Genomic DNA, 26,325 nt, shown 5'->3' with positions numbered 1-26,325 from the left:
CCGCAGGCAGGGGAGCACCACAGGGCATCTGTGCTTGCTCTGAAATCTCAGCCTGCCTTGCTCTGAGGACACCATCCCTCCCACGGAGCCCTAACTGCACCAGGGAAAGTGAGGGAATGCTGGGCTGCTGTCAGCCTGGTGGCACAGAGTGGGGCTGCAGAGCTGAGCCCTGGCACTGCCAGCAGTGCCCCTGACCCCCGAGCCCCGCGGGGTGCAGCCCTGGCAGCGAGGCCACAGCACATGTCACCGCTGCGATCCTACTTTTGGGGCTGCTTTCTGATAAATAACCTTTTCCTGTCCATCTTGACAGTGATGTTTGTTGATGTCTGACATCCCTCACAGCCAGGTCTGGCCTCACAGAGCTGTGGTGCCCTGCACACCCCGGCCCTGGAGCAGGGCAGAGCGGCACAGGCAGCTCTGCTCCCCCAGATGCCCACGGCCTCCCTCAAGCACTCCCTTCCAGACGTGTCAGGGTGGGCTCTAGCTGAGTCTCCTGGTGGGAACAGGGTGAAAACAGAGCTTTAAATAACGCTACCTCGGCCTCTGGGGCTGCTCCTGCCAGGAGAGCAGCGCTGGGCAGCCCCTGCTGCGGGTCCCCTCTGCCAGGAGAGGTTCACCAGGGCTGCACCCCCAGCTCCTGCCAGGGCACAAACCCCTCTGCCCTACCTGGGGATGATTTGAGATGGGGTAAGCAATCAGTGCTGTGCCCACAGGCTCACCTTATCTCTTAATTGAACCCAACAGGTTGAGAAGCTGGAAGCAGCCTTGGCTTGGGGTGCTGCCGATGGTGCTGGGAGCAGGGCAGTGTGCTGAACCCTTAAAAGCACTGGCAGCAGGGGCAGACACAGCCTTGGCCTCCTGGAGTGCCTCACATCTTACAATGATGGGGAACCAGCAGCAGGGCAGTCCCAGGGGATGTTATTTCATACTTCAAGTCTGCACAACCAACCTCTTATTCTTGCCCTCCTGCCCTCAGTGGGCAGGCTCTGCTCCCACAGAGATTTCAGGGGAAGGAAGTGTGCATCTGCAGGGTGATGTGGGGGCAGCCTGGCTCTTAAGTGGTCTAACCACGAGCCCACAGTGCTGGGAACAGAGCCCAGCAGACCTGCTGCCCAAACACAAGCTTCTGTGTGTGAGCAGCTGCAGCCAGGGCTGCTGGGGAGCCCGCACCCCACAAGCAGAGCTGGAGATGCAGGAGCAGCCCTGTCACAGCTGTGCCCCACGAGGGAGCTGGGACAGGCACTGGGGTCCCTCCAGTGCAGGAGAAAGGGAGGGAAGCAGTGGGCAGCTGCACCTTTGCCTGAGCTGAGAGCAGGCAGGGGAGCCAGCTGAACAGTCCCTGGGTGCAGCTGGCACACAACACTGAGGCTGTGGGGCATCCCCACACCAAATAACAGCACGAGCTCCACAAACTGCTTTTCTGCTGGGATCCTGACCATGGGATACCACAGGGGCCAGGGGTGTCTCCTGGGACTCTGTTTACAATGCCCCTGCCCAGACATGCTCAGCCTTGGCTCACCTTGCACTGGTGTTTCTGATTCGATTGCATTTTCTAGGAATTCAAGACTGGCATCCCTGCAAAAGGCAGAGCATACTTTATTAACTATGCTGCTTTCTTGTCCACTAATTAAAATCAAATTACATCTGACGCACACAGCATACTTTGCAGTGAAGGAAACCTCCTTTCCCAATCTGCTCTATGAAGCAATTTATTTAGCCCACTGAGCTGAAAAGAGTGCAGCCCTGCACAGAGCCCAGGGATGCAACTTCTCCTGGGCTCACCTTTTTGGTTTCATTCCAGGCTAGAGCCAGGATCCCCCAGGGCTGAGGGGAAGAGCAAAGGAAAAGTGATCCCAAGGGAGCAGCTGATGGGAAGGTGAGCAGCAGCAGCCATGGGCTCCTTTTGGGGCCCATCTTTCTCCTCTGCCACGGGCCTGGGCACCACAAATGCCACCCATGTGTGCCACCCGTGGTTCCCCATGCAGGTTTGGCACCTGGGGAACAGGAGAGGAAGAGTTTCCTCAGAGTGATGCAGCCCCTGCTCGAGGGCACAGCGTGAAGGACACGGGGAGCAGGAGCCCAGAGCAGCCCCTCACAGGGGGCTCAGCAGTGCCAGCCCTCCAACAGCACTGCAGGATGCTCCCAAAAGCATCCCTGTGGCTCAGGCAGGGCCTGGACAGATCCTGTCCCTCTGCCCAGCAGCACACGCAGATCCTTCTGCCCACATTTTATCACAGATCCTTCTGCCCACATTTTATCACAGATCCTTCTGCCCACACTTCACCTGCACTAAATGCAGGTACTGGGTCCCCAGAAGCAGCACCAGGCTCAGCAGGGAGCAGGTCACAGCAAAGAGGCTCAGGAGAGAGGGGCCAGCCCCTGCCCTGGGTCTCCTCAGTGCAGCCACTACTCCCAGATGGTTTTCCTTAGGGGAAGGGTGATGTTTCTGCAGAAAGACAAGCCTTCCCCTGTGGTCCTTGTGCTGGTGCTGGCAGGAGCCACGTTTGGAGCAATACATCATCAGTGGAAGGTATCTAATGATGTATTGCCCTAATACATCACCATAGCAACAGCACTCTAATGATGTATTATTCTAATGTGCTACCCAAGTGCCCATTCCTCTGGATGATGTATGGCTGGGGTGGCTGTGCTCTGCCAAGCCCCCATGCAGCAAAGCTCTCCTGGCTGCCAGGCACCTCCAGCAGTGCTGCCTGCCACTGCATGGGATGCACCACTGGCTGTTTGCTCCCACCTGTGTGGGCAGAGGTGCTACCTTGCCACCCAGGGCTGAGGGAGCTCCCAAATTTGGTGCCCATCGCAGTTCTTGGGCAACTACCACGACTGTTGTCCCTTTCCTCCCCTCCCCTCCCCACAGCCAAGCCACAGTGTCGCTTGTGGAGCTCTGAAAGACAATTTTAAAAGCATTCCTTCCCTGGCATTTGGAAAATCCAGAAGGGGAAGTGACAGGCTGGTTTGTGCATTTCTCCAGCCCCTTCCAAGGTATTAAGGCCACACAGTGCCCTGGGTTTGATCATTAACAATGAAAATACCAGCTGGAATTCTCCTGCTGCCTGTGACAGGGACAGCATTGTTTCCAATTCACACTATCTTTTTGACCATTCAAATGCCATCAATTCAGTCACCCCAATGCGTAGGACAGTTATCTGAAATGTTTTCCCAAACAGCTTAGTGACTATAGAGCAACAATTCATGGCATTGCTTGGGGACATCTGTGCAAAGCAACGCTCAGTAAAGAGCTGGTGGCCAGCTGAATGCTCCCTGTGTGGACTTCAGATTCCTGAGAGGAGCAGGGAAGCTGGCAGACAGAGAGACTGAATGAATGGCAGGAGAAATCATTTCATCTATGCAAATCCATGCCAAGCTCCCAGCGCAGCTGCTGTCCGTGGGGAGCTCTGCCCCTCTGCACTGACAGGGAAGAAGATTTTACTGAGCACTGAGGTGCTCTCTCTGCCAGACCAGCAGCAGGGACTGCAGCCTCTGGTGTCCCCCACAGCCACCAGGTGAACCCTCCACGGCAGGAGCAGGGCCCAGAGCAGGTTCTGGGGGATGTCCCTCTGCTCTGAGACTCCCAGGCCTTAAAAGCCCCTAGAAAGTGGAAGCTAAAGGCACCCATGGCTTATTCCTTCATGGAGGAGCAGCAGCACTGCCTGTGTCAACGCAAGTCCTGGCACAGGCTGCAGAGTGTGGAAACCCAGAGCACAGGGAATATTTCTCTGTCCCCAGAGAAACCCACAGCTGGGACCCCCACAGCAGAGGAGTCAGTGCCCTGCAGGCTGTGGGGGCAATGCAGCAGCAGCTCTGCTGGCTCACGTTCTCCCACAGCATCCCTGTCACTGGGGCCAGCAGACACACCTGGGGAATGCAGATCACAGAGCCACCACCATTACTTGGAACCATTACTTGGAATTTTCACTCAGATTTTCAATTGGGGGTTGAAGCGGGGCTGGATCGAGGCTGGTGTTCCCAACACTGGGGAGTTCACCATGAGGCTGAGGGAACCTAAACCAGGACAGGGATCCCCTGGCACAGCTCAGAACCCCAGTCTGGCCAGAGCAGAGCTTGAGATGTCAAGCCCGCTGTGTCAGACCTGCCTCAGCTGTACCTGTGAGGGTGGGTGCAGAGGGATGCAAGAGGCCTCCCCTCCCTGGGCTGCCTTTGCAAGGCTGCACCTGGGCAGATTCCAATCCTCTCTCAACGTTTCAGCAGTGACAAATTAAAGGATTTCAGCAGGGAAAAAAAAAAAAAAGTGAAACAGAGTGGCCAAAAAAGGAATGATTGTATTATCAATAATAATCAGTGGCATCAGTGGCTGATGGATGAGGACACCCAAACGATTTTTAAGATTTCAGTAGAAACCCTCCAAATGGCAGCACACGGGAAAAATGTTTATTAAGCCAAGTTCTCCCGAGAAAATCCTCCAGGGATGTGCACAGCCATGCCAGGCGTGGGCCAAATGTGTGCTGAGCATCATGCAGCCCATCTAACAGCAGATGGGACAGGATCTTCTCCTCGTTCCTGCAGAGACAGGAGGGATCCTGAGAGCTTTCCAAGAGGGATGGACAGACAGACACACTGCTCCATGGGACCCCACTGCCCTTTTCCTTCCCAGGGCTCAGTGCAAATGCTCCCTAAACAGCTCTGCATACAGCCAGCTTTGTGAAAGCTGCCCTAAAAGCCCTCTGCTTTCACTAATATCAAGAGTAGGGAACATCAAGGAAAAAAAATCACCTCCTAATTCCTTGGGGGACTGAATTTGCAGAACAGGCATCCTGTCTTAAAGATAAATATCCCCCTCAAAAGGCAGGCACAGCCCTTGCCCTGCGCGTGGCAGGACATTCAGCTGATGGTTTTGTGATGCCACATATCCAGCACAGCCTTGGCAATGCTCTTGTGCTGGAAACATATTAAACAACATTGTCGTGTATTGAAAACTGGCAAATCTCCAGGCTGGGGTTTCAAGGGATAATTTGTATATTGAATGTTAATGAATATTATTGTTATTATCTTGCAAGGCTGTGCTGACTTCACTCTGTTGCCCATTGCACATCTTGATTTTTACTTTTTTTCACCCCTGTTAACAAGCAGCATAGGCAATTCCAGCACAGCCAGTTGAAGACACGTGGGAAAAGGTGATTCTTTCTGTGCCCATGTCACTGCCTCCCCAAACACTTGCTGACACAGGATTGCTGTTTTGAGCCCTCTCTGTCCTTCTTCCTGCAAACTGACCCAGCCTCAGCAGTGCTGCCCCAGCCACGGCACGTGGAGGTTAGGAGCAGGCACCCAGAGCATCCTCAGCAGCACAAATCTTCTTTTATCTCCACGGGGAAAGAGGCGTGGAGGGGAAATACTGTCACTTCTTCATCTCTGTGCTGCCCTGAGAGCTGTGATGTGGCTTTGCTGGGCAGAACATCAGAGCAGCAGCTCACCTGCAGCAGGTGCTGCAGTGCAGGATGCTCCCCTGCAGCTCCCCAGGGGCAGCTGGCCCAGGGGCACTCACAGCCCGCTGCAGCCCACCGTGATTTATGTGGCACTTGTGCAATTGATGTGCTTTGTGCCTGAGGACAGTTAAATGGTAGCTCTGTCATTAGTTTAAGCAGAGGTTAAAGGTGATCAATAACAAGGGTTTCACGCCCAATTGATCACCCCTTGCTATTTATTTCTGCCTTTTGCTTTCCATTCCACGGTGCTTTTAGAAATAGTAATTAAAGACATAACAAGTGTTCCAGTAGGCAGAATATCAAACACTGCAGATATTGATTCAATTCTCTCCCTTTTAACGACGTTGACCTGTGCCTGTCCCCAGCACCAGCAAGGCTGGGCCAGCCTGCAAGGCTGGGGCTGAGAGCCCTGCTGGGCAGAGCCAGCCCTGGCCTGGGCAGAGGGTGGAGGGAGAGCAGCACAGAGCTCTGGGACAGGCAGCTTTTGGTGTCCAAGTCACCCTCTGAGCATCAGTGCTTGGCCCATCCTGCGAGCCTTTGGTCTGACTGAGAGGCACTAATACACAGTGAGCTCCAGGGAATCAAAATCACAGGACAGATTTGAAAAAAAAATAATAAAAAAAACCACAAAAAAAAAAACCCCAAAAAAAAACACCCAACAAAAAACCCCACAACACCTAAAAAACCCAAAAAAACCCAACCAACCAAACTAAAAAAAAACCCACCAAAAACCCAAACAAAACGAACAAAAAACCCAAAAAGAAACCCCATCCAAAAAATCAAACAAACCCAAAAAATAGAGTAAAATGTAAAGATGTCCATTTGCCCATGGGCTCTCTCATACCTTCTGCTGGTCCCTGACTGCAGAGCTGGCATTTCCATGGAGCATCCAGCTCTTGTGCATATATGTGATATTTGCAAGAAGGTTTTTGTGCACTCTTTCACTGATTTACTTTGAAGGACACAGCTGATTGGGGTGCAGCTCCTGTGAGCCATCCACCCTCCCTAAACATTTTGCAGGAAATCCTGCTCTGTGGTAACTGCTGAGAGTTTTGGCCCTGGAGAATCTGGTCCAGCAAGGGGAGCGCTGGGGGAGCACAGGGGGAGCAGGATGTGAGGTTTTGAGGTGGTCTTCATCCCTTTGCTCCCAAATGCTTTGACAGCCATGCCATGGAATGGGAAAAAGCATCCTGAGAGTGTCCTGAGCACTGAGCATTCTCACGCTCCTGGCACTTCCAGCCCTGCCGAGGACAGGGAGGCACAGGGGACACGGAGCTCAGTGCTGAGGAAGAGAAATTCCGAGCTGCACCTGGCAGGGGTGAGGGCAGGGGACAATGTCCGACACCGCGGCACGTCACTGCTCCTGCAGACAGCTCTGCCACACGCTTGCCACGGGCCGTAAAAACAACATAGATAAAAATATAAAAAATGCACACTGCTGCTGCTGCGAGCCGGGGCTGCGCTGCCAGCTGGGGCTGGATCCAGCGGCGGGGGGGATCCCTTCCACAGCGCTTTTCCCAGCACAAGCAGCCCGTCCTGCCCTCCACAGCAGGGCCAGGAGCGCTGCTGGCACACCAAGAGCACGGGCACGGCAGCGGGACGGGGAGCAGGGCAGCGGGGCTCGGTCCCTGCCGCGCTCGGGGATGCTCTTCCCGCAGAGGGGATGAGATTCCCTCTGCATCTCAGCTGCTGCGGATCTTCCTGCTGAGGTGGCCCAGCAATCCGGGTAAATTAACCCTTGTAACTTTATGTCATGGTTTATGGTATCACTTCGTGAGAAGTAAACACTGGGGAAAAAAAAAAAAATCCTAAACATTTCTGATGGTTCTTAGGAAAATGAACGGGGGATGTGGGAGTAAAACCCAGGAGCTCTGACAGCATTTTAGAGCAAAGCCTGTGATGTAGCAGATCTCATCATCACCCTCGTGTACAACTCCCTCATTGCCTGTCTTTCTGTTGGTTTGCCTACAACCAGGTTAATCTTAAACATGACTGAAGAAACATCTCCAATTTAAAACTAGTTATTTATTTAAAACATCTCCAAACATAAAGACATCTAATGCAATAGCCTGACTCTTTACTCTGCAAATCACTGCAAAAAATGCAAATGTGTAAATTCATTTCCTAGAGTTCTGTCTGGCTACAGATTTATGATCCAGTATAATCTCAGTTGTATAGCCTTTAGTGTGACTGAGAGGCACTAATACACAGTGAGCTCCAGGGAATCAAAATCACAGGACAGATTTTCTTTAAAAAAAAAAAAAAAAAAAAAAAAAAAAAAAAAAAAAAAACCCACCAAAAAAAACCCCACAACACCTAAAAAACCCAAAAAAACCCAACCAACCAAACTAAAAAAAAACCCACCAAAAACCCAAACAAAACGAACAAAAAACCCAAAAAGAAACCCCATCCAAAAAATCAAACAAACCCAAAAAATAGAGTAAAATGTAAAGATGTCCATTTGCCCATGGGCTCTCTCATACCTTCTGCTGGTCCCTGACTGCAGAGCTGGCATTTCCATGGAGCATCCAGCACCTCTCGTGCATATATGTGATATTTGCAAGAAGGTTTTTGTGCACTCTTTCACTGATTTACTTTGAAGGACACAGCTGATTGGGGTGCAGCTCCTGAGACAGAGCTGAGCAGCTTCAGTGAGCCATCCACCTTCCCTAAACATGCTGCCAGCTTGGAAACATTCTGTAGGAAATCCTGCTCTGTGGCTGTGGTAACTGCTGAGAGTTTTGGCCCTAGGGAATCTGGTCCAGTGATGGAAAGAGATCTCCCTGTGGAGCTGGGAAAAGCCAAAGTCCACAAGGAAACAGGTTCTGGATGCTCCTGGTGCTGCACAAACGCCTTGATCAGGCAGAATGCTCCAGAATAAAGGTTAGAAAAAGGAAAATAAAGTAACACCTTTAAAGTTTGGCATGAATGGAAAGCATTCTTCGCTGCAGCCAGTGCTCTCAGCAGCGTGTGAACCACGGAAACAATGTAAAACCTTTACAAGAAATAACGCTCAATTTGCCCAACACCAAAAATAATGTGATATCAGGGACTATGAAATATTCATGAGGTCTGATCTAACATGCACATTTGATGGTGTGTGCAGCATCACACGCTTTAACCCAGCCTTTGCAGTCCGGTAATCCCCACGCACGGCACAGACACGGGGTCGTGTCAGCTCAGACTGGAACTGAGGAACTTCTGCGGGCAGAGCTTCCTCCAAGGACACCGGAGAACACCTGAGGAAGTGCAGCTGGCCACGTCCCTGCTGCTGGGCACACCTACTCACAGCAAATCACAAGTGGGAGCAAAGCTGAACGCCCATAAATCAGCCTGGCACAGCGCAGTGGTGGCTCCCATCAGAGACTTTAACGAGCTCCTTCTCCATGTGTTTCCTACACAGGCACACACATGATGCTGCTGCTCAGAGCCCACATTGTACTCGCTGCTGGAAGCCTGCAGAAAACCTTTGGAGCTGCCCATTTCAGGAAGGTACATTGGCCTTGGTCCCCCTGAGCAGCAATATTAAACTTAGCGAGGGCAGACACTGTCATCAATGGACATTTAGCATTTTAAAACAACCTCAGCTTGCTCCTGCCCCTGCTGGGGCTGATCTGCTGCAGAGGAAAGGAGGACAGCAGGCACTGGCAGCAGGCAGAGCCCCTGTGAGTGCTTTTCCCCAGCCCATGGCAAGGGCAAGCACCAGCTCCGAGTCACCAGCCAGGATGGGCTCATTTCAAACAGCCCAGCTGTAAGAAAAACACAAGGCAGCTAAGGAGAGGTCATTCCAGAGTTGTGGAGTTCTGCCCTCCGGCAGGACCCAAATCTGCTCCCAGTACCTGTGAGGTGACAACTCTGAGCTGTCCTGGGGCTGATCCAGCTCCAAACAACCAGCAGTAGAGTTAGCATAAAATTAAAATATATGCAAACAACATTAGCACAGAATTACAAGATTTGTTTAACCCGATGGTATTGAAATCTCTCCTTCTAGGGGAGAGAGTGAGCAGGAGTGGGCAAAATTGGGAACAAGACTCTGGTGTTAATACTGATGCTCCGAATTTTCATGTGATAAGATTATAGTGTTTCAGCTGCTGCCTTAGCTCATTAGGGGCCAGTTGCACCACAGCACTGTGCTGGGATCAGGCACAGCTCTGGCTGGGCAGCCCTCAGAAGAGACCAGATTCAGTGGAAAGCATAAGATGAACATGGCATTACTAATTACAAGTGACTGTGCCTCGCCAGGCAAACTGCTGTGCTGTAGTCACTTGTGCAGTTGTTATACAGCAAGCATTCCCTGCTCTTGCAAGTGGCAGCAATAATACTGTAAGACAAGAAAGCTGGAAGAAATTGGATACTGGAATACTACAACCTTGTCCTAAGCATGCATGAAAGCTGATAGGCAACTGTCCACCTTTTTACAAGGAAAAGGGAAAAAGTGATACCCTGCTGAATATTGTCTGCCTAACAGAAAACTGCAATGCCCTAAAATTACCAATAACCAGCATATAAAATGACAGCATGTGGGAAGCACAGCTGCCCTCCCCTGTCCCTGGAGCTCACAGAGAGGCTCTCTGCCCGGGCAAGGGTGGCACAGCACAGCTCACACCCTTCTGTGAGCCTGGGAAGGGCTGAGCCCACACCAGGGCTGCACTCGCCTGGTACCAACTTCCCCAGCTGGCCAAAGACCCCTTGGTCACCTCCTCAGCAGTCTGAGAGGTAAACCCTGGGTCAGCAGCCCCTCTGGACGGCGGGCAAGGCAAGCAGATCACCCCAGCCCCTGGTGATGGATGGCACCTGCCCCAGGCACAGCCTGGTGCCACCACGGGACTCAGCAGAGCCTGAATGTCTGAAGGGCATCTGCTGGAGCCAGGCACTGCTCAGCAGCAGAGTGCTGCTGGGTTAGAGCAAGGATTTCCCATCAGCCAGACCTAAACCCCTCTCTAAACTCCACTGGCAGTGCCTCTGTTCCTTATCTACACTTCCTACTTTGTATGTTTACTATTTAGTTTGTTAAATAAGTACTTGGACACCTGCTTTTCTTTAGTGTACCAACACCACAGTCCTACTTTTCTTGCTTTACTACTGATGTAGTAGTATGAGGTCATGTTTCACCTTAGTGAGAAACAACCACCAAAAAAAAAAAAGTCTTCCTCCAGTAATTGCCATTTAATCCCTGACCAGGAAAACTAACAAGTTATTCTAAGATAGGCAAACCTTTGGGGCATCTGATTTTTAGAACAGCTGAGCACTGCGGCACTGCAGAAAGGAGATCTACAAAGAGTATTTTATTTTTATTTTTGCTGCTCAACAGCACGAGAGAGCTAATGCAGCAGGGCTGCCAGTGCCTTATACAATGTGACACACCGAACAACCCAAGGGTGCTCATCCTCCCCAGCACTCACTGCACATCTCATCCCTTAGCAGAACACAATGTGAAAACTGACCCTGCCCTTCTGAGTATCAATACAAATCCTGCTTGCCATCCAGGTTAGTTCAGAATGAAGAGGTTACTGAAATGTCTCCTGCTATAGAAAATCAGCACAATTAAACATTCAACGCAAACGAGTTTGTTTTCTTTAAGAAACAAGCAAATAAAAGAAAAGAAAACCCTATTTTGTTCAGTTTTGTTTCTTCTTCCCTTAAAGCCTGGCTGCCACACAGAAATTCTTAAGCAAAGGCTGCAATTACAGCATGACAAAACACTAAAAACAATGGTGCATGTGTGGGGAACACACAAGGTAACAGCTAAGGACAGATTCTCAGAAATGGAAATTAATTTAAATGCTGTCATGATAGATTGACTCAAACCCTTAAATCATCCTCCTCCTTTACTTTTTTACTGGAGTGTATCATCTAAACTACTACATCTGCACAGCTACTTAGAAATTAGTAAAGATTCAATAAAAACAGCAAAACTTTTTGAATTCAGGATCTCTACCACAGCCCTACCATTCTCTGCTCTTGTATAAAAACCAATCTTATTACAAAAAAGGAAGCTAAGCCTGTAGCAAAAGCTGACAGAACACACACTGCACACTAAGCCCTTTAAGTGAGATTTTGTATTATGCTCTGCATGCCAAGGGAAGTTATGAATACCCTAACCCACAGCATGCACTAACTGGTTTGTATCACAAAGTGAACCATTTCTTTACAGGGTATTTGATGAAATAACTGCTCAAAGTGACTTTATTTTAAAATCTCAAAAATCAGTTTACTAGAATTTTGAATGAGAACTTGATAGTCTTGTATTAGCTGATGTAGAATAGCTACATTATAAGAAACATTGAAAATGCACTAAATTATAACATTATCAATGGCAAATGTGACATTGCTTAGACAAATAATAGACACCCCCACCAAAGGCACAAAATGCAACAAAATCAAACTGCAACGAAGACAAGAATTTTCAAGTATAAATTTTCAAGAGTAAGTTACATTTGGTATGTTAGAAATTTTTATATATATTAAAAAGAATTATACATAAACTGCAATGCACAATGCAGCGCTTCCACTAGAAAAACCCCTTTAAAGCTTCTGTTTTCACAGCACGTAATTTGTACTGAATAAAGTGGGGAAACCATCCAGTGCCAGATGTCTGAGAACATCAGTAAATTCTCAGCCAACTAACAAGAAAGAATTTGGTCCTTTGCTACCAGATTTCGATCAAGTATTTAATCAGTGCAAGAGCTCTGTATGGGAACATATTTCAAAAGTTCTCCCAACACACAAAACACCGCAGGAATCCAAGGACCTGCAAAGGCAAACAATCCTCACATGCGACTTTTCTCGGTGCTGCAAGAGAAGGTTTAAAGCAGAGATGCAGGATCATTCTTCCAAGAACTGATAACGCAGAAACTGTATTTTCAGCCTTTCTCGGCATAACCACCAAATATTCGGGAAGGAAACCACGACAAGGAAAGCTGGTGACCTCAGAAAAAGTGAGAGCGTGGTTTGAGCAGAAGGAATCTACTCGGCAGCACCAGCGTGCGTGGATTACCCCTGCGACAGGCGGGAGGAAAGTTCCGTGCGGGCTGTTTTCCGTTCACACGCTCGGATCAGGAAAACCCTGCGGGAAGGTGCGGGGAACACGGCAGCGCACAAAGCGCACCCGCGCAGGGAAGCGGCTCGCCCGAAGCGCGACAGCGGGCGGGCAAACCCCGCCGGGCACCGCGGCTGCGAACCGCAGGGCACCGCCGACACCGGGAACGGGGCTCCCCGGCGGCCACCGGCACCGGGACCTCGGCCAAGGCAGCGCCGCCGCCACCGGCCCCGACGGCCGCGCTCCCCCGGCCGCAGCGCTGAGCCTGCAAAGACGACACGAGACCGGTTCCTGGGTAAATGGTTTATGTAAGTAATAAAATATTTACTATAACATAAATAGAAACGTACCCTCGCAGTCTACATTGGTTTTGCAATAAGAGATACAAACAAAAACCGAACCCCCAGGGAATGGACCGGACCGAACCCACCAACGGGAGGGTGCGAGCTCCGCGCACGGTTAGAAATAAATAGAGACGGGCCGGGAAATGGTTTCGAAGCGTCCCCCCGGGCGGGCCGGGCCGGGCAGAGCAGGAGGGGCCGAGCCGGGGGCGCCGCCGCCTCCCGGCAGCGCGAGGAAGGGAATAAATTAGAGATCGCAAACCTTTGGCTACTGCTGCGGCGGCCGCTGCGGCTCCGGCGGGCGAATAAATAGAGCGCGGGGCGCGGAGCGGGCGGCCGGGCCAGTCTGAGAATAAATTAAAACGCGTCCCCCGCTGCCCGCGCCGCCGTCGGGGCCGCGGGGACCGGGCAGTCACTGCACGGCGCCGGGCAGCGCGTGGTGCAGCGGCGAAGTGTCCGCCTGTGCGTAAACGTCCTCCATGGGGGGATGCGGGACCCCGGCCGGCGTCATCCGCTTCTCCTTCTGCCGCCGGTTGCAGAACCAGACCCGCACCACCTCTTTCTCCAGCTGCAGGGAGTCCGCCAGGGAGGTGATCTCGTGCGCCGAGGGCTTGGGGCACTTGAGGAAGTGGTTCTCCAGGGCGCCCTTGACGCCCACCTCGATGGACGTGCGCTTCTTGCGCTTCCGGCCCTGCGCCGCAATCTTGTCCAGGTTGGTGGGGCTGCCCGTGCTGGAGTCCGTCTCCTCCAGCCACTTGTTGAGCAGCGGCTTCAGCTTGCACATGTTCTTGAAGCTCAGCTGCAGCGCCTCGAACCGGCAGATGGTGGTCTGCGAGAAGACGTTCCCGTACAGGGTGCCCAGCGCCAGCCCCACATCGGCCTGCGTGAAGCCCAGCTTGATCCGCCGCTGCTTGAACTGCTTGGCGAACTGCTCCAGGTCGTCGGAGCTGGGCGCGTCCTCGTCCGACGGCTCGGGCGGCCCCAGCGGCGGCGGCGATGCCGCCAGCTCGTGGCCGCCCGCCTCCTCGGCGCCCAGCGGGTCGCGCAGCCCGTGGTGCAGCGCCGGCGCCGGCGGGCCCAGCATCCCGTTGAGGCCCGCGTAGGGCTGCGCGTAGAGCAGCGGCTGCCCCGACGGCGGGGACATGGGCGGCAGGTGGTGCGCGCCGCCCTGCGCCCAGCCGCCCGCCGCGCCGCCCGCCGCCGGCTGGTGCACCAGGTGCGGGCGGTGGTGGAAGGCGGCGGCGGACAGCTCTTCGCGGGGTCCCGGCGGGCCGCCCTTGGCGTGCTCGGCGGGCGGAAGGTGCGCGCCCCCGCCGCCCCCACCGCTGCCCCAGTCCGTGCCGGCGCTGGGTAGCCACTGGTGGTGCGCCAGCCCGACGGCGTGCCCGGCGGCGGGGGCCAGTCCCTGCAGGTACTCGTGGTGCATCATCTTCTGCACCTCGCGGTACGTGGTGCCCTGGTGCAGCCGGTCGCCGTCGGGGTGCATGAGCGCGGCGGAGCGCGGCAGGTACTGCGCGGCGGCGGCCATCGCGTGTGCGCCGCGCCGCCCGCGCCGCGCTTTAGAGCCGCGCGCCGGGGTCCCTGCCCTCTCCTCTGCCCTCACCCCCTGCCCGCACCCCCTGCCCGTACCTCCTGCCCTCTCCTCTGCTCTCACCCTCTACCCGCACCCCTGCCGCTGAATTTTGGCTGCTGCGAGGCCGGTGGGGAGCGCTGGCTCCCGCAGCTGGTGTGCGGGGGTGGCCACTGGGGCTCAGCCACAGGGCTGCGTCGCAGTCGAGACCAAGCTGGGACGTTAAAAGTCGCGATTGAGCTTTTTTGGTAAACTTGGACCCCGGAAAGGTGGGAGCTCCTTCCTAAACGCTGCGTGGCATAGGGCAGCAAGGGCCGAGAAATGAGGATCTGAGATTGTTTGGGCGTCATGGGAAATGTGGGTCTTGGATGCTGCCTCAGAGGCAAGTCTCTGAGCCGGTTTGAGGGTTGGCACAGGATAAAGGGTGGAGGAATTTGTGGGAAAAGACAATGACAACAAGAAACAGACATGTCTGGCAGTGCTGGGAGAGGGGCAAGGGATCTCTTAATTAAGCCAGCTCCAGACTTCATCCGGGGCTTGAGGCCCAAAGTGCATCAGGGTGGGCACCAGGAGCATTCATCACTTCTAAAAATTAATCTTTGTCCCTGTGCTCCATCTGTAGGACGGGAGCAGAGACAGTGACCTTTGCCAAGGGCTCTGGTGCACAATGAACCGTGGGATCAATATGTGTACGAGTGTGACATGTCAAGATGCCCTGCACTCTCCTCAGCTGGGCAGGGTGGCTTGCTGCTGCTAAGGACATTAACTGCAGCCTCCTGAAAGGCTTTTTGTGAGCTGTGCCACATCCCTTCCTGTGCCTTGGGGCACTTTGTCACTTCGGGGTACCGAAGCACTGGTTTGGACCGGGATCCTCCAGCCCTGCATGCTGGGACTGAAGAACCAGTTTTGGCTGGTTTGGGGGGACCAAGCTGCAACACCCCACAGTGGCACACGTGCAGCACAGTGCCCAGCACAGTGCCCTTGGCAGTGGTGGCCCTGTGGGTTGTGACAGTGCCACAGGGTGAAGGTGCTGCCACAACCTCCCTGTGATGACTGATTTGACCCACACTGACCCTGGTTCACCCTGGATCTGCAGCCTGGCATCACACAGGGCTGGAGAGCTCTGTCTCCTGCTCCAGGCTTGCAGTGGGTGGGTGGCAGCAGCCAGCCCCACAGGAGCTGCTGCTGGTCCATGGAGAGCCCAGCATCCCGTCAGGGGCCTGGGCAGCTGCTGGGCCTTGCTTGGCTCAATCATGAAAGAGCAGCTAGGAGAGTGGCACGCCTTGCTGCTGGCAGTCTCAGCTGTCCACTGGCTTTGGGGACAAGTCTGGGACTGAGCACATGCTGTGGAATTATGTGCAATTAGTTCCTTTCACTGAACCCAGGTATATAAATATTCTCTTTTCAGGTATGCAGCACTAGAGAAAGGTTGGACTTTGTGGGAGAGATGGGTTCCAATAGATCATGGAGCATGTTTCATTAGGAGAATAATTTATCTTTCTTATTTTCCTGAGGAATCCTTTGCCCACACTGCATACGTTTGTAATGAATAGAAGCCTTTCAAATGGTTCAGTGACGTGCTGTAAAATATCATACTTGGTTAAGCATTTTCTCTATATTTTTTCTGACCTAGACTCATATTCATGTCAACTCTCCATGATGCAGTGCCATAATATGAAAATTTTTGGTAGCCAATTGCTTTTGATATTTATATCCATTTTTAAGGGAATCACAATGAATAAATGTGCCCAGTTCTAACTTTATGCAAAATAAGCTGTGTATAAATCAGTAAATCATTAATAGAATTAATCATTTCCAAAGGCTGAAGACTGGATTGCATTTCAAAATTTCATCTGTTCTATATGTTTCAGAAATTACCAAAGGAGAGGACACATCATGTGTGGTAAACTGAGGTGCCCATCACAGACTGTTTACACAGTAGTGCTGGTTTATGTTTGATCAAATGATCTTTGTAAACTGAGGCATTGTGCACTGATTGTGCTTTGGGCTTGTTCTGCTTAACAGAAATACAGTTCAAAAACTGGGAACAGCAAACAGCAGAGGAAGATGCAAAATTCCCATTTAACTCCTCCCTCAGTGATTCCCAGCTCCAGAAGTCAGAGCCAGTGGCAAAGTTCTCTCTTTTATTAAACAACATGAAGGAGATAAGAGCGAAGGAGAGGGTGCTGGCCCTAAGTGAGGAGGACAGGAAGGATTAAGATGTCTGTATAAGCACTAACTTCGAGAGCCAGACCCTCATGTTTGTGTTCCTGGTATCCCTGTCTCCACTGAGGTCTGGGACTGAGGAGTTGCACAGTTTGAAAGACCCTACCACAATTTCATTATGTTGAAAGTGTCTTCCTATTTTTTAAAATAGTTTTTATTATATTTATTCCTATTTTTACATAGCTTTTCAGAGCCATACCATCCAGCAAATCCCTGTAGGAGGGCATCCAGGTTTCCTAGCAAAAGCCAGTTCCTTCATTAAGCCTTGCCAGGGATATTGGCATGCAGTCCATTCCCTCTTCAAGGAATAAACAACCCCATGGGCGATGTTCGATATGATTCATTCTCTGTGTGACTGTGACAGCATCACAACCTGCCTAATGCAGCTGGATCTGAGGCTGGTGGGAGGACTGAAATGGTAATAATGAGGAGGCTCAGCACGGAGGGAGCAGAGCTGGGGCTGCTGTGCACAGCGAGGGAGCTGCTGCTGCTGCAGCCCCTGCCCTGCCCTGGCCAGCCCCTGGCGCTCGGGGCTGCTCGGGAATGCTCTGTGATCAGGAGCTGTGTCCTGCCAGGGCATCTGCTCCCCGGGAAATGCCTGACATCTGGGCCTGTGCACTGAGGGAACAGCTGCTGCTCCTGCCTGGGCCCCTCTCAGACACCAGCTGGAACATCTGGACTGGACATTGGAGCGGTGTGGATGCCGTGGGACACAGAGAGAGAAATGGCGAGAGTTTCTCACAGCGGCTTGTGAGAATTTTTAAGAGAGTTGTAAGGATGTGATAACTTTTTAAGTATAAACAATCTACAAGTAGTGCTTTTCTACATGGTCTTTCTGTTCTTCTCAAAGACAGTGTGTGAAGAAGATGCTTTTCTCAATTAGCCAATCAAATAAAATCTGTCATATCACTATAAAAACCACGCAATTCTCTTGAGTAAAACCTTCTTTACTCTTTCTACAATACTACCTCTTTCCTATTCCTGCGTTATTCTCAACACAAAAATGACAGAGCAGGGGCTCTGCACCATCTCTGCAGCAAGGAAGGACACCTGCATTTCCTGTCAGCTGAGAGGAGGCCAAGAGTCAATTCTCCAAGCAGAATCTGCCTGTAAGTGTGAAACTGCCCTGAGAAGAGGCAGTGTTTCCCAGAATTTTTAGCGTGTTGCCTAAATGTCTTTCATCTAGGACATCTAGGAGCACAGATAAGAAATTTTTACAACTTCTTGGGTGGCTATGCCTTTTGGCAAAATCTTATTTTTTCTTTGCTCATCTAAACATGCAGAATTCTTAATCTGGTGAGTGACAGGTTAATTTGGTGAGTTAACAGGTTAGTGGCTGGGACAACAGTGAATTTAGCCATAAAACTAGAGAGGAAGAGAACTAGAGAATAAATCACAGAGAACAGTAAATACAAGTGTGTGAGGTGTGCTCACTGTGATTAGCTGTAGTCATATACAGTCCTGTAATTATTTGAAAATTGTCCAGAAATAAGTTCTCATGAGACCAAAATGAATGCAAAAAATGCTGTTGTGATCTTTTATTGAATCAATGAAATTTAGATTAGGCAGTCACTAAATTCCTGTTTACACAACAGACCTTAATGGCTCCAAAGGAAGCGCTCAAATGTAGTCGACAAATAATCCCTATTTATGAAAGCCCCATAATATGCATTTACATAATCCCCACTTTAAAAAGCTATATCAGCTCTAAAGTTCTTCAGCTCAGAGATATGCCCCAGGGGATTAAAAGTAATAAACAAAACAAAGGGAAAAAGATGTACACACACATCCAGCAGCATGCAGCACAGCCTCCAGGATTAGCACACGCAGGAGGAGGCAGGGATAACCCACCAGCTCTGCTCACCCCACTCCACCTCCAGCAGGGCTTGTGCATGTGCACAGAGATGAATACATGCACATGCCCGTCTCCACAAGTGGCTCTGCATGACCTGGAGCACGTGTGTGGTGCTGCAGTGTCTCTCTGCATTATGCCTCTCCTGGCTTTCCTGCCTTCCTGCACAAATACGAAATTGGTTCATCCTGTGTGCCCAGGAAGGGCCATAATGAAACAAAGAGTCTTACTCGTGTTTTGAGGGGTATGTAGCAGCTTTAGAAAGCAGCTGATAGGACACAGGACTGTGGGTTGTGCACTTTATTTGTGCTCAAGATGACTGGGCAGTTGCTGATATTCCCATGTGACGGATGTGGCATTTTGCTGTCGAGGTGCTGTCCTTGAGATAAGAGCTATGACAGGGCAGGGACCTGCACCAAGAATGTTAATGTTGCTGAAGGGTTTGGATTTAAAAAAAGCTGTTCTTTACTGTGGAGAACAAGCTGCTTCTGAAAAGCTGATTATTCAGAAGTGTGAATTTTGGAGACTGATTTCTTACCTTCTGAAATGTTACCTTGTCTTTGCAACTACCCATTGCTTAGGAACAAAATGTTATGAGTCTTGGCTGGTGGAGCCTGAGTTTTGTAATTCTGGTAGTTGGGTCAAATCTATATTGGATTCAGTAAAAGTAAGAAAGGGAAAACAGAATTAATTTCCAGCTTTATAGAAATACGTTTGCTGCCTGTACATTCTGAGTTCTCTGAGTGTCTTTTGCTTCAAACTCTTTGATTAGCATTTATAATATAAATGAGAGCACAGAAGCACAGGAATGTTGGTATTTACCCTCAATGAATGCCAGCATTCAAGTGCTGTGGAGTTTTGTGTGCACAAAACATCCTTGCCCCGAGCTCCCAGCTGTGTGGTCACCCAGCTGTGGTGGTGCTGCAGGCAGTAAGGAGAGTGATAGCTGGTGAGCAGCTGCCTGCCCTGGCCTCTTCCATCTGGCCCAGCCCTTCTCCAAAATCCAAATGGGATTTTTCTGCTGGGGTAGGGCAGGGTCCAGTGTCCCCTCTTCTCCTTTGCTGCTGCTGGTGTCCCTGCCCACCAGCCCTGGAGAGCTCTGCCCCCCTCACCCTGGGGAAGTCTCTCCTATCTCTGCATAATGGCCAGGCGAAATCTTCACCTTAAACCCAGACTCATCCCTGAGTGAGGTCAGGGGTAACAGGAGGGCTTAGCAGCAGCTGCCCGAGGCACTGAGTGTTTCTTCCCAAAATAACACAGGAGGTTGGTAATTTCACTCTGTGTGTTCTCAGCTCAGTTCCACCTTAATAATGAAGCTTTTTGGTTTCTATTTGATGAGGATCTTTGCAGCTTACATAAAGCAACCACATGAATGAATACTCAGTTTAGAACAGATAAGACCTGGGGGTGAGTTTGGTGGGGGTTCAGCAAGAAAGGTTATGCATTCAGCAGATGAAGGTGTCCATGGTTGTGGCATCACTTGATTTTGTCATCTAATATCAGCTGGAACATGGAGCAGAAGCAGCTGTTATTCACTGGAGTGCACTAACAGGAGCTCAGGAACCACCACACCTGCACCTGGTCAGGAACTCTCTTGTGCTTATCCAGAAATCTGCAAAGGCTGATTGCTGAGGAAGGGGAATTGTACAGAGAATGGTTCATTTTTACATTTTCCAGTCATATTTGGTGCAGGAAATGAGTGTTCCTTTATTCACCCCTCTCCACACTGGTTACTGTAATGATGCACAGTTCCAGAGCTGTCTGCCCCCACACCTCCCAGGCTGGCTTCCCAAACTGAGATGTTTTGAGAAATGTACAGATACGGAAAAACAGGGAGAAAGAAATTTCCTTTGTGGTGAGGTTGAGGTGCAAGTGCTGGGAGATGAAGGGAGGAATCCCTGTAATTTTGTTTTTACTACAAACTATGCCTGGCTTAAACTCTCCACCTCAGGCTTTGATCTTCTGTATTGGTGCTAATCCATATATTTATGTTTTGCCAGTATGGATTTAAAGTGGTGTAATTCAGGTTATTCTCAAGACCAAGAGTCCTTCCTCTGCCTGAACTGTCCCTGTGTCATAATTGTTGCACTTTTGATGAATTTTCATCAGCCCTTTTGTGATAACTGAGGCAGAAGGTGAGTTCAAAAGAAAGGAAAACATCAATTTTTAACGAAATTAACTTCTCAGGTGAAGATGTGCTTCTGGAGAACAGGAATCAGACACCAGCCTTCAGATTACTCTGCTTCTCCCTGCCCTCATCCCAGCACACTGAGTGTGAACCTGGCTCTGCTCACACTGGAACAGGGATCTGGAATTCAGCTGTAGAGAGCTGATGCTGCTGGTGGCTCTCCACTGCTCCCATTCTCAGAGAAAGGGAAGTGGTGAGCAACTGGGGTGGAAGATAATGCCTGGGACAGCATCTCACTACGTGCTCTTTTGTAAGGATGGTGCCACCAAAAAATTTCATTTCATCTCTTTTTGAGCCAAGCTCAATGATGAAAATATCAAACCTGGCCAGTTCTAAGGCTCATCTTTGACCAACTCAACCACTGACTTCTCTTTGTGTGTTGCTTCTCAGCAACCTACAAGTTTCTGCCCTCTCTTTGGCCATTTCATTAGTAATTTAGTAATTTAAATAGTTCTATTAACCTGTGCTTCCTTCAGTCCCATAGAGAGCACTTATGGGGGGGGTGTGTCCATAATCACCATGGAAACATCAAAACACAGTTGGATGTGTAGGGTCTCACCTGGAAGACAAAGTTTTCCTGTGCAAACCAAGGGCATTGAACTGAGTGAGAAGAGCAGGTGCTGTAGGGGATAAACCTTTCCAGCCACGCTGCTGGACAGATTCACACTGCTGCAGCTGGGGCAGAGGAGCTGAGGATGAGGAGCCTGCTCGGTGCCTTGGCAGGTTTTCCACCTGTGAGTCAGCCCACAGGAGTCTCCCCAGCCCCTTGGCCAGACAAGCTGTGCCTTCATTAACTCTTTCCTGTAGGAGACGTAGAAGCCAATTAATTACAACTTAGACTTTATTCTATTAAACTCCTCTGAGCTCCAGGGGAAGAGCCTTAAGATTCTACTCTGATCCTGCTGCCACTGACGCCTGTAAAATCTCTCCACAGACTTGCATGGGAAGAGACATTAATTCCATGTTTGCTTTCAGCCTGGAGCATGGCCAGTGCCAGGAGGGCAGTGCCTCTGACTGCAGCCCCTCTTCCCAATCAGACCTGCCTTAGGGACATGCATTGTCCTCAGAGAATAGTTTCTGCTGGTTCCAGTGACAATGGACATTCACTGGAGTTACTGTCAAAACCTTGCTCCCCTGCCTGATCTCAAACTTCCATTCTGCTGCACCCTGTAAAGACAAACCCTGAGCTGTTCACCTTTCCAACTGAACTGACTTTAGTTGAATTTTCAAAGAGGGATCATCCCATCTGAAATGACAGATATCACACAGCTTTGCTTCTAGAAGAGAAATCTTCTCAAGCAGAGACTCTTACAGCTCCACAGAGCTGGCAAGTGGGCAAGTCTTAGAAAAGATCTGTTCCTCAATCTCCTTTTCATAAACTATTTGTGCTTCAAAGAAGGCAGAGGACTGAATGTAGGTTGTCTGTGTCCCACTGGGCTGCGTTGTTGACGAGGCAGGAGTGGTTCCTGCTGTGTCACAGGAGCCAGCTGAGTGCCATCCCCCAGTGAACACTGCAGACATGGCTTTGCACGGGTCCTGAAGCCATGAGCCACTGGGCTCTGCACAGGCAGCTAGGTTTCATTCATGGGCAGATTGCTTGGGTGTTTGGTGTGGAGCAGGTGATGAAAGGAGTGGTATTATTTATACAGCATTTGAAAATGCAACTGTTCTGTGTGCAGTTTTGGTCACTGCAGTATAAGAAAGACAGCAAGCTATGAAGGAGTGTCCAAAGGAGGGCAATGAAGAAGGTGAAGGGCCTTGAGGGGAAGCTGTGTGAGGAGCAGCTGATCTCCCTTAGTCTGCTCAACTGGAGGAGATTGAGGAGAGACTCATCACAGTTACAGCTTTCTTATGAGGGGAAAAGGAGGGGCAGGTGCTGATCTCTCTGGTGACCAGGGACAGAACCTGAGGGAATGGCCTGAAGCTGTGTCAGGGGAGGTTTTGGTTGGATATTAGGAAAAGGTTCTGCCCCAGAGGGTGGCTGGGCACTGGAACAGGCTCCTCAGGGCAGTGGTTACAGCACCAAACATGACAGAGTTCAAAAGTGTTTGGACAACACTCTCAGGCACTTAGTGTGACTCTTGGGGATGGTTCTGTGCAGGGCCAGGAGCTGGACTTGATGATCCTTGTGGATCCCTTCCAACTCAGCTTATTCTGTTATTCTGTGATTGTGGATGTAGGACAGCAGAGTTCAAAGTCAAATTTCTCTTTGTTCCTGCGTGTTGCAAGTACTGGCATGGGCCCAGGACTTCTCAGACTGCTTACAGGACTGTCTCATCCAAGCTCTGATCAGTGCCACAACTTGTATTTCTTGTATTTTGTTTAACTGTACTGTGGGCCATCAAACTCCCACTGCAGTCAACAGGCCCTCAGGATCTGGTCTTTCTCTCCAGTCATGGTGCAATGATGTGTCATCTCTTCGCTTTGGCTACTGTTCTGAACTCCTTTCTTCCCAGTCCCACTTATTTGGGTCAACATTTCCTACAACTTTCTCAACTAAATTCACAGCAACAACACAGAAGATGCTTTTTTTGCTTTTTACCTGCTGTGGCTGGCAGCTTGGATGTGTCCCAGTCTGTGCCTGCCAGGAAGTGCTGATGGCAGCAGCACAGCCTTCCCAGTGGGAATGGTTGTCAGACACCTGTGTATCCCAAGGATTGGGGTTCAGGGGCTCTGCCTGTCCCCGAGAGCACAGTGAGCACTTCCCTCTCAGCCTGTGCTGTTAACAGCTGCACCCCCACTGTTGGCAAGCCTGGACTCTGGGCAGGTTTAGACACCTGCTACAGTTCTTATCTGGGTGAGGCAAGGCTCACCAAACGGTACTACAGACCTAGCAGCTGCCTCAGAACAAACAGCTGTTTGTTCCTGTGTCAGCACTCTGGCTGGGTGGAGCACCAGGGACATTATTGGAAGAATTTTCTTTCCATGCCAGGCAGTGACACTGACTTTTGCTAGAATGTGTTCTTTTTTCTTTCAGATTCTTATCCTGAGATCCTAAAGTTATGTACAGTAACTTAGAACATTAGAAGCTGCACTGGTGTGGAAGCTTGTGGACCCCCTTTGCACTGCTTCGGAGCTGCAGCTTCCCCCCAACACTACCAAGTATTTTCATTAGATACCCGACCTCTGGTTCTGATTAAATAACTTGTATAATTAGATTGAGACATCTGCTTATCCCTGGGGGAAGAAATCCCTTTCAGCACTGGACTAAGTCCGATTTGGTTAATTACCTTAGCTGCACTGTATTAATACATAGTTTCTTGATGGAGGAGCTGTGATATTAGGTTTATTCCTCCTTACTTTCACAATACTATAGTAAGACAGTTTAGGGATCAGGAATCAGGCACTGAGCCCAGTATTTCCCTCCTCTTTTCACTCATGTCAACACTCTCCCTCATTTTACTCTTTCAATATTCCCTGTTTTACCTGCCTGTGAATAGTTCCCAGGTTCTTTGTTGTACATGTAAGGATAATCTATTCCCAGTGACTGCTCAAAGCAATGCATCCTGTGGTACTTGTGAGTAATTAAAATTCTCAGGGTTCTTCAGCACTGTGATTCTCTCTCAACAAATGATTGCCATTGGCACTGCTGTTTTCCAGCTCACCCTCCAGAAGCAGAGCAGATGGACAAGGTGGAAGATGGGGACAGCAGTGTGGGAATGCACCTGGCTTTGCAGACACTGTCCTTTTCCTCTGGCACCTGCCAGGTTGAACCTCTGTGGCAGCTGCACTGCAAAACTCCCCCACAATGGCAGAAAACCCAGATTCCTTCAGTCAAGCTTAACCAAAAGTGAACAAACACATGCTGGAAAAGAAGCAACTGAGATTTGTATGCAAGTTTGGAAGAGCCATCCTCAGAAGAGGCAGGAGCTCTGGGGCAGAGCTGCTGGTGGACATTGTCCTTGGGGGGTGCTGACAGTGGCCAGGGACCTCCCAGCACACCCACCAGCCTGAGCACCCCAAAATCTGAGCTGGTTATTTAAATAGGCTGATCTGGGGGCCCAAAAGCACTTCTGGCAGTGAAGTTGGCACTTCTGGCAGTGTTATGCAATGGAACCTTTTTCCATCCACAGATGGAAATACCTAATAAGACATAAATCATCTATTTGATAACCAAGCTGTTACAGAACTAGAGATTCAGACTTCCCAGGGAAAATTCAATTCTCAGAACCAATAGTATTTACTATTTATATGACTTGCCAGCCTCTCTAAAGGCTCATCCTTTTCAGAATGCTCTATGGGTAGCCAGAAGGTGCTTTCAGAAAGAATTGTCCAGATGCTTTTCAAAGTACAAAAATATATTAGTGCAGAATTTAGTCGTAACACTAAATCCGTGATTTTTAGAAAAAGGTAATCTGGGTGGAAATCGTGGGTGAGGAGAGGCACAGGCACATAACATCAAATGCCTGCAGGAGGTCAGGGGAAAAATGCTCTGTCCAGCAGCAGAGGTGTCAGGAGGACTGTCAGGACAGCACAAAGCTCACCCAGTGCCTCTCCAGAATAGTCCCAGGGCTTGACAGCTTGCAGAGATCTCCCATGACAGTAGTGAGGTTTGTTATTCAATAGCCAGTAGCCTTTTTTAACCCTTCCATAATTTTCATAATTTTGTCTGGCTTTTTTTTTTTTTTTTCTTTATGTAAACCTTCAGCATGCAGAACATTCTGCAGCAAAGATTTCTGCAGATAAATGACACACTGTGCAAAGAGCCACCTTCTTCTGTTTGAAGAACCAGAACGAGTGAACAAGACACCTCTGGGTGACTTGTTCATGCTGCTCACAATTGCAGAGACTGCTCACAGTCCTCAGTCACATTTCTCAGGCTGAGGAATCACAGCCTGTGGAGCTGTGCCTCCTGTGGATGCTGCTCTATACCCCACACCAACCTTGATGCACATTTCTGAATATTTTCCATGTAAATAAATTCTTTGTCAACAAGGAGAGGGAAAGAATTGAAAAATTTACCTGGATTTCTGTGACCTGTGCTCCCAAGACTGCTGGGCCACCCAAAGCAGCAGTCAGGAGAGAAGTGCCTCTCAACTGCTGTGGGGCAAATACATTCCATTGGAAAATATTTAAAGGCAACAAAACTGAACAGTCTGGTTTTGGTTAGCACCTAAGCTAGCCTTTTGCTGGGCAAATGATATCAATAAGCTTTCTCACATTCCTTGTGAACAAACCAGCAGGGAGGAGAGCAGGCACTGTGAAGGAGGCAGAAGCAGCAGGAGTGTTTAGCACAGCATCCAAGGACTGGGCTCCTGCCACACCAGTTCCAGTTTGCTCTGAGGAACTTTTTGCCTCTTTTGTTTAGGTCAGAAGGAGAGTACAGGTTGGATTTTATCCTGGGTACTTTTCATTCCTTGTAACTTTCACATGGAAGCATGAAATATAGCCGGATACATTTCAAGCAGGGCAATGGATTACCTTGTACCGACATGCAGGCCCAAGGTGTCCATTATTTATAGACCTCATTTTCTTGGAGCAGATTTGCATAGATGAGCTCCCAGTGGATGACAGGCCAGAGCTGTGAGGCTCACGAGTTTACAGGGAGCAGGATAATCCAGCAGCCAGGCATCACTTCGTGTTATGTCGCACCAAGACTGAACCAACCTGGCCACAGGTTGTGGAAGAGTCTGGGGGAAAAAAGGGGCAG

General features: G+C 50.1%; 1 protein-coding gene across 1 annotated transcript; it reads right to left on the bottom strand.

Moving 5' to 3' along the window:
- Positions 1-12,925: 12,925 nt before the first annotated feature.
- Positions 12,926-14,367, bottom strand: POU3F1 (POU class 3 homeobox 1). The gene has a single exon (XM_041479402.1). It carries the CDS (start codon positions 14,365-14,367, stop codon positions 13,252-13,254), a length of 1,116 nt encoding a protein of 371 aa, XP_041335336.1. The 3' UTR covers positions 12,926-13,251.
- Positions 14,368-26,325: the final 11,958 nt, after the last annotated feature.

Source organism: Pyrgilauda ruficollis, unplaced genomic scaffold, assembly GCF_017590135.1.
Source record: "Pyrgilauda ruficollis isolate IOZ18807 unplaced genomic scaffold, ASM1759013v1 scaffold48, whole genome shotgun sequence".
Classification (NCBI taxonomy): Eukaryota; Metazoa; Chordata; class Aves; order Passeriformes; family Passeridae; genus Pyrgilauda; species Pyrgilauda ruficollis.
This window is presented reverse-complemented; position numbering and strand designations above follow the sequence as displayed.

Coding starts and splice junctions, on each gene's coding strand:
- POU3F1 (XM_041479402.1), bottom strand. CDS start 14,367: ATGGCCGCCGCCGCGCAGTACCTGCCGCGCTCCGCCGCGCTCATGCAC.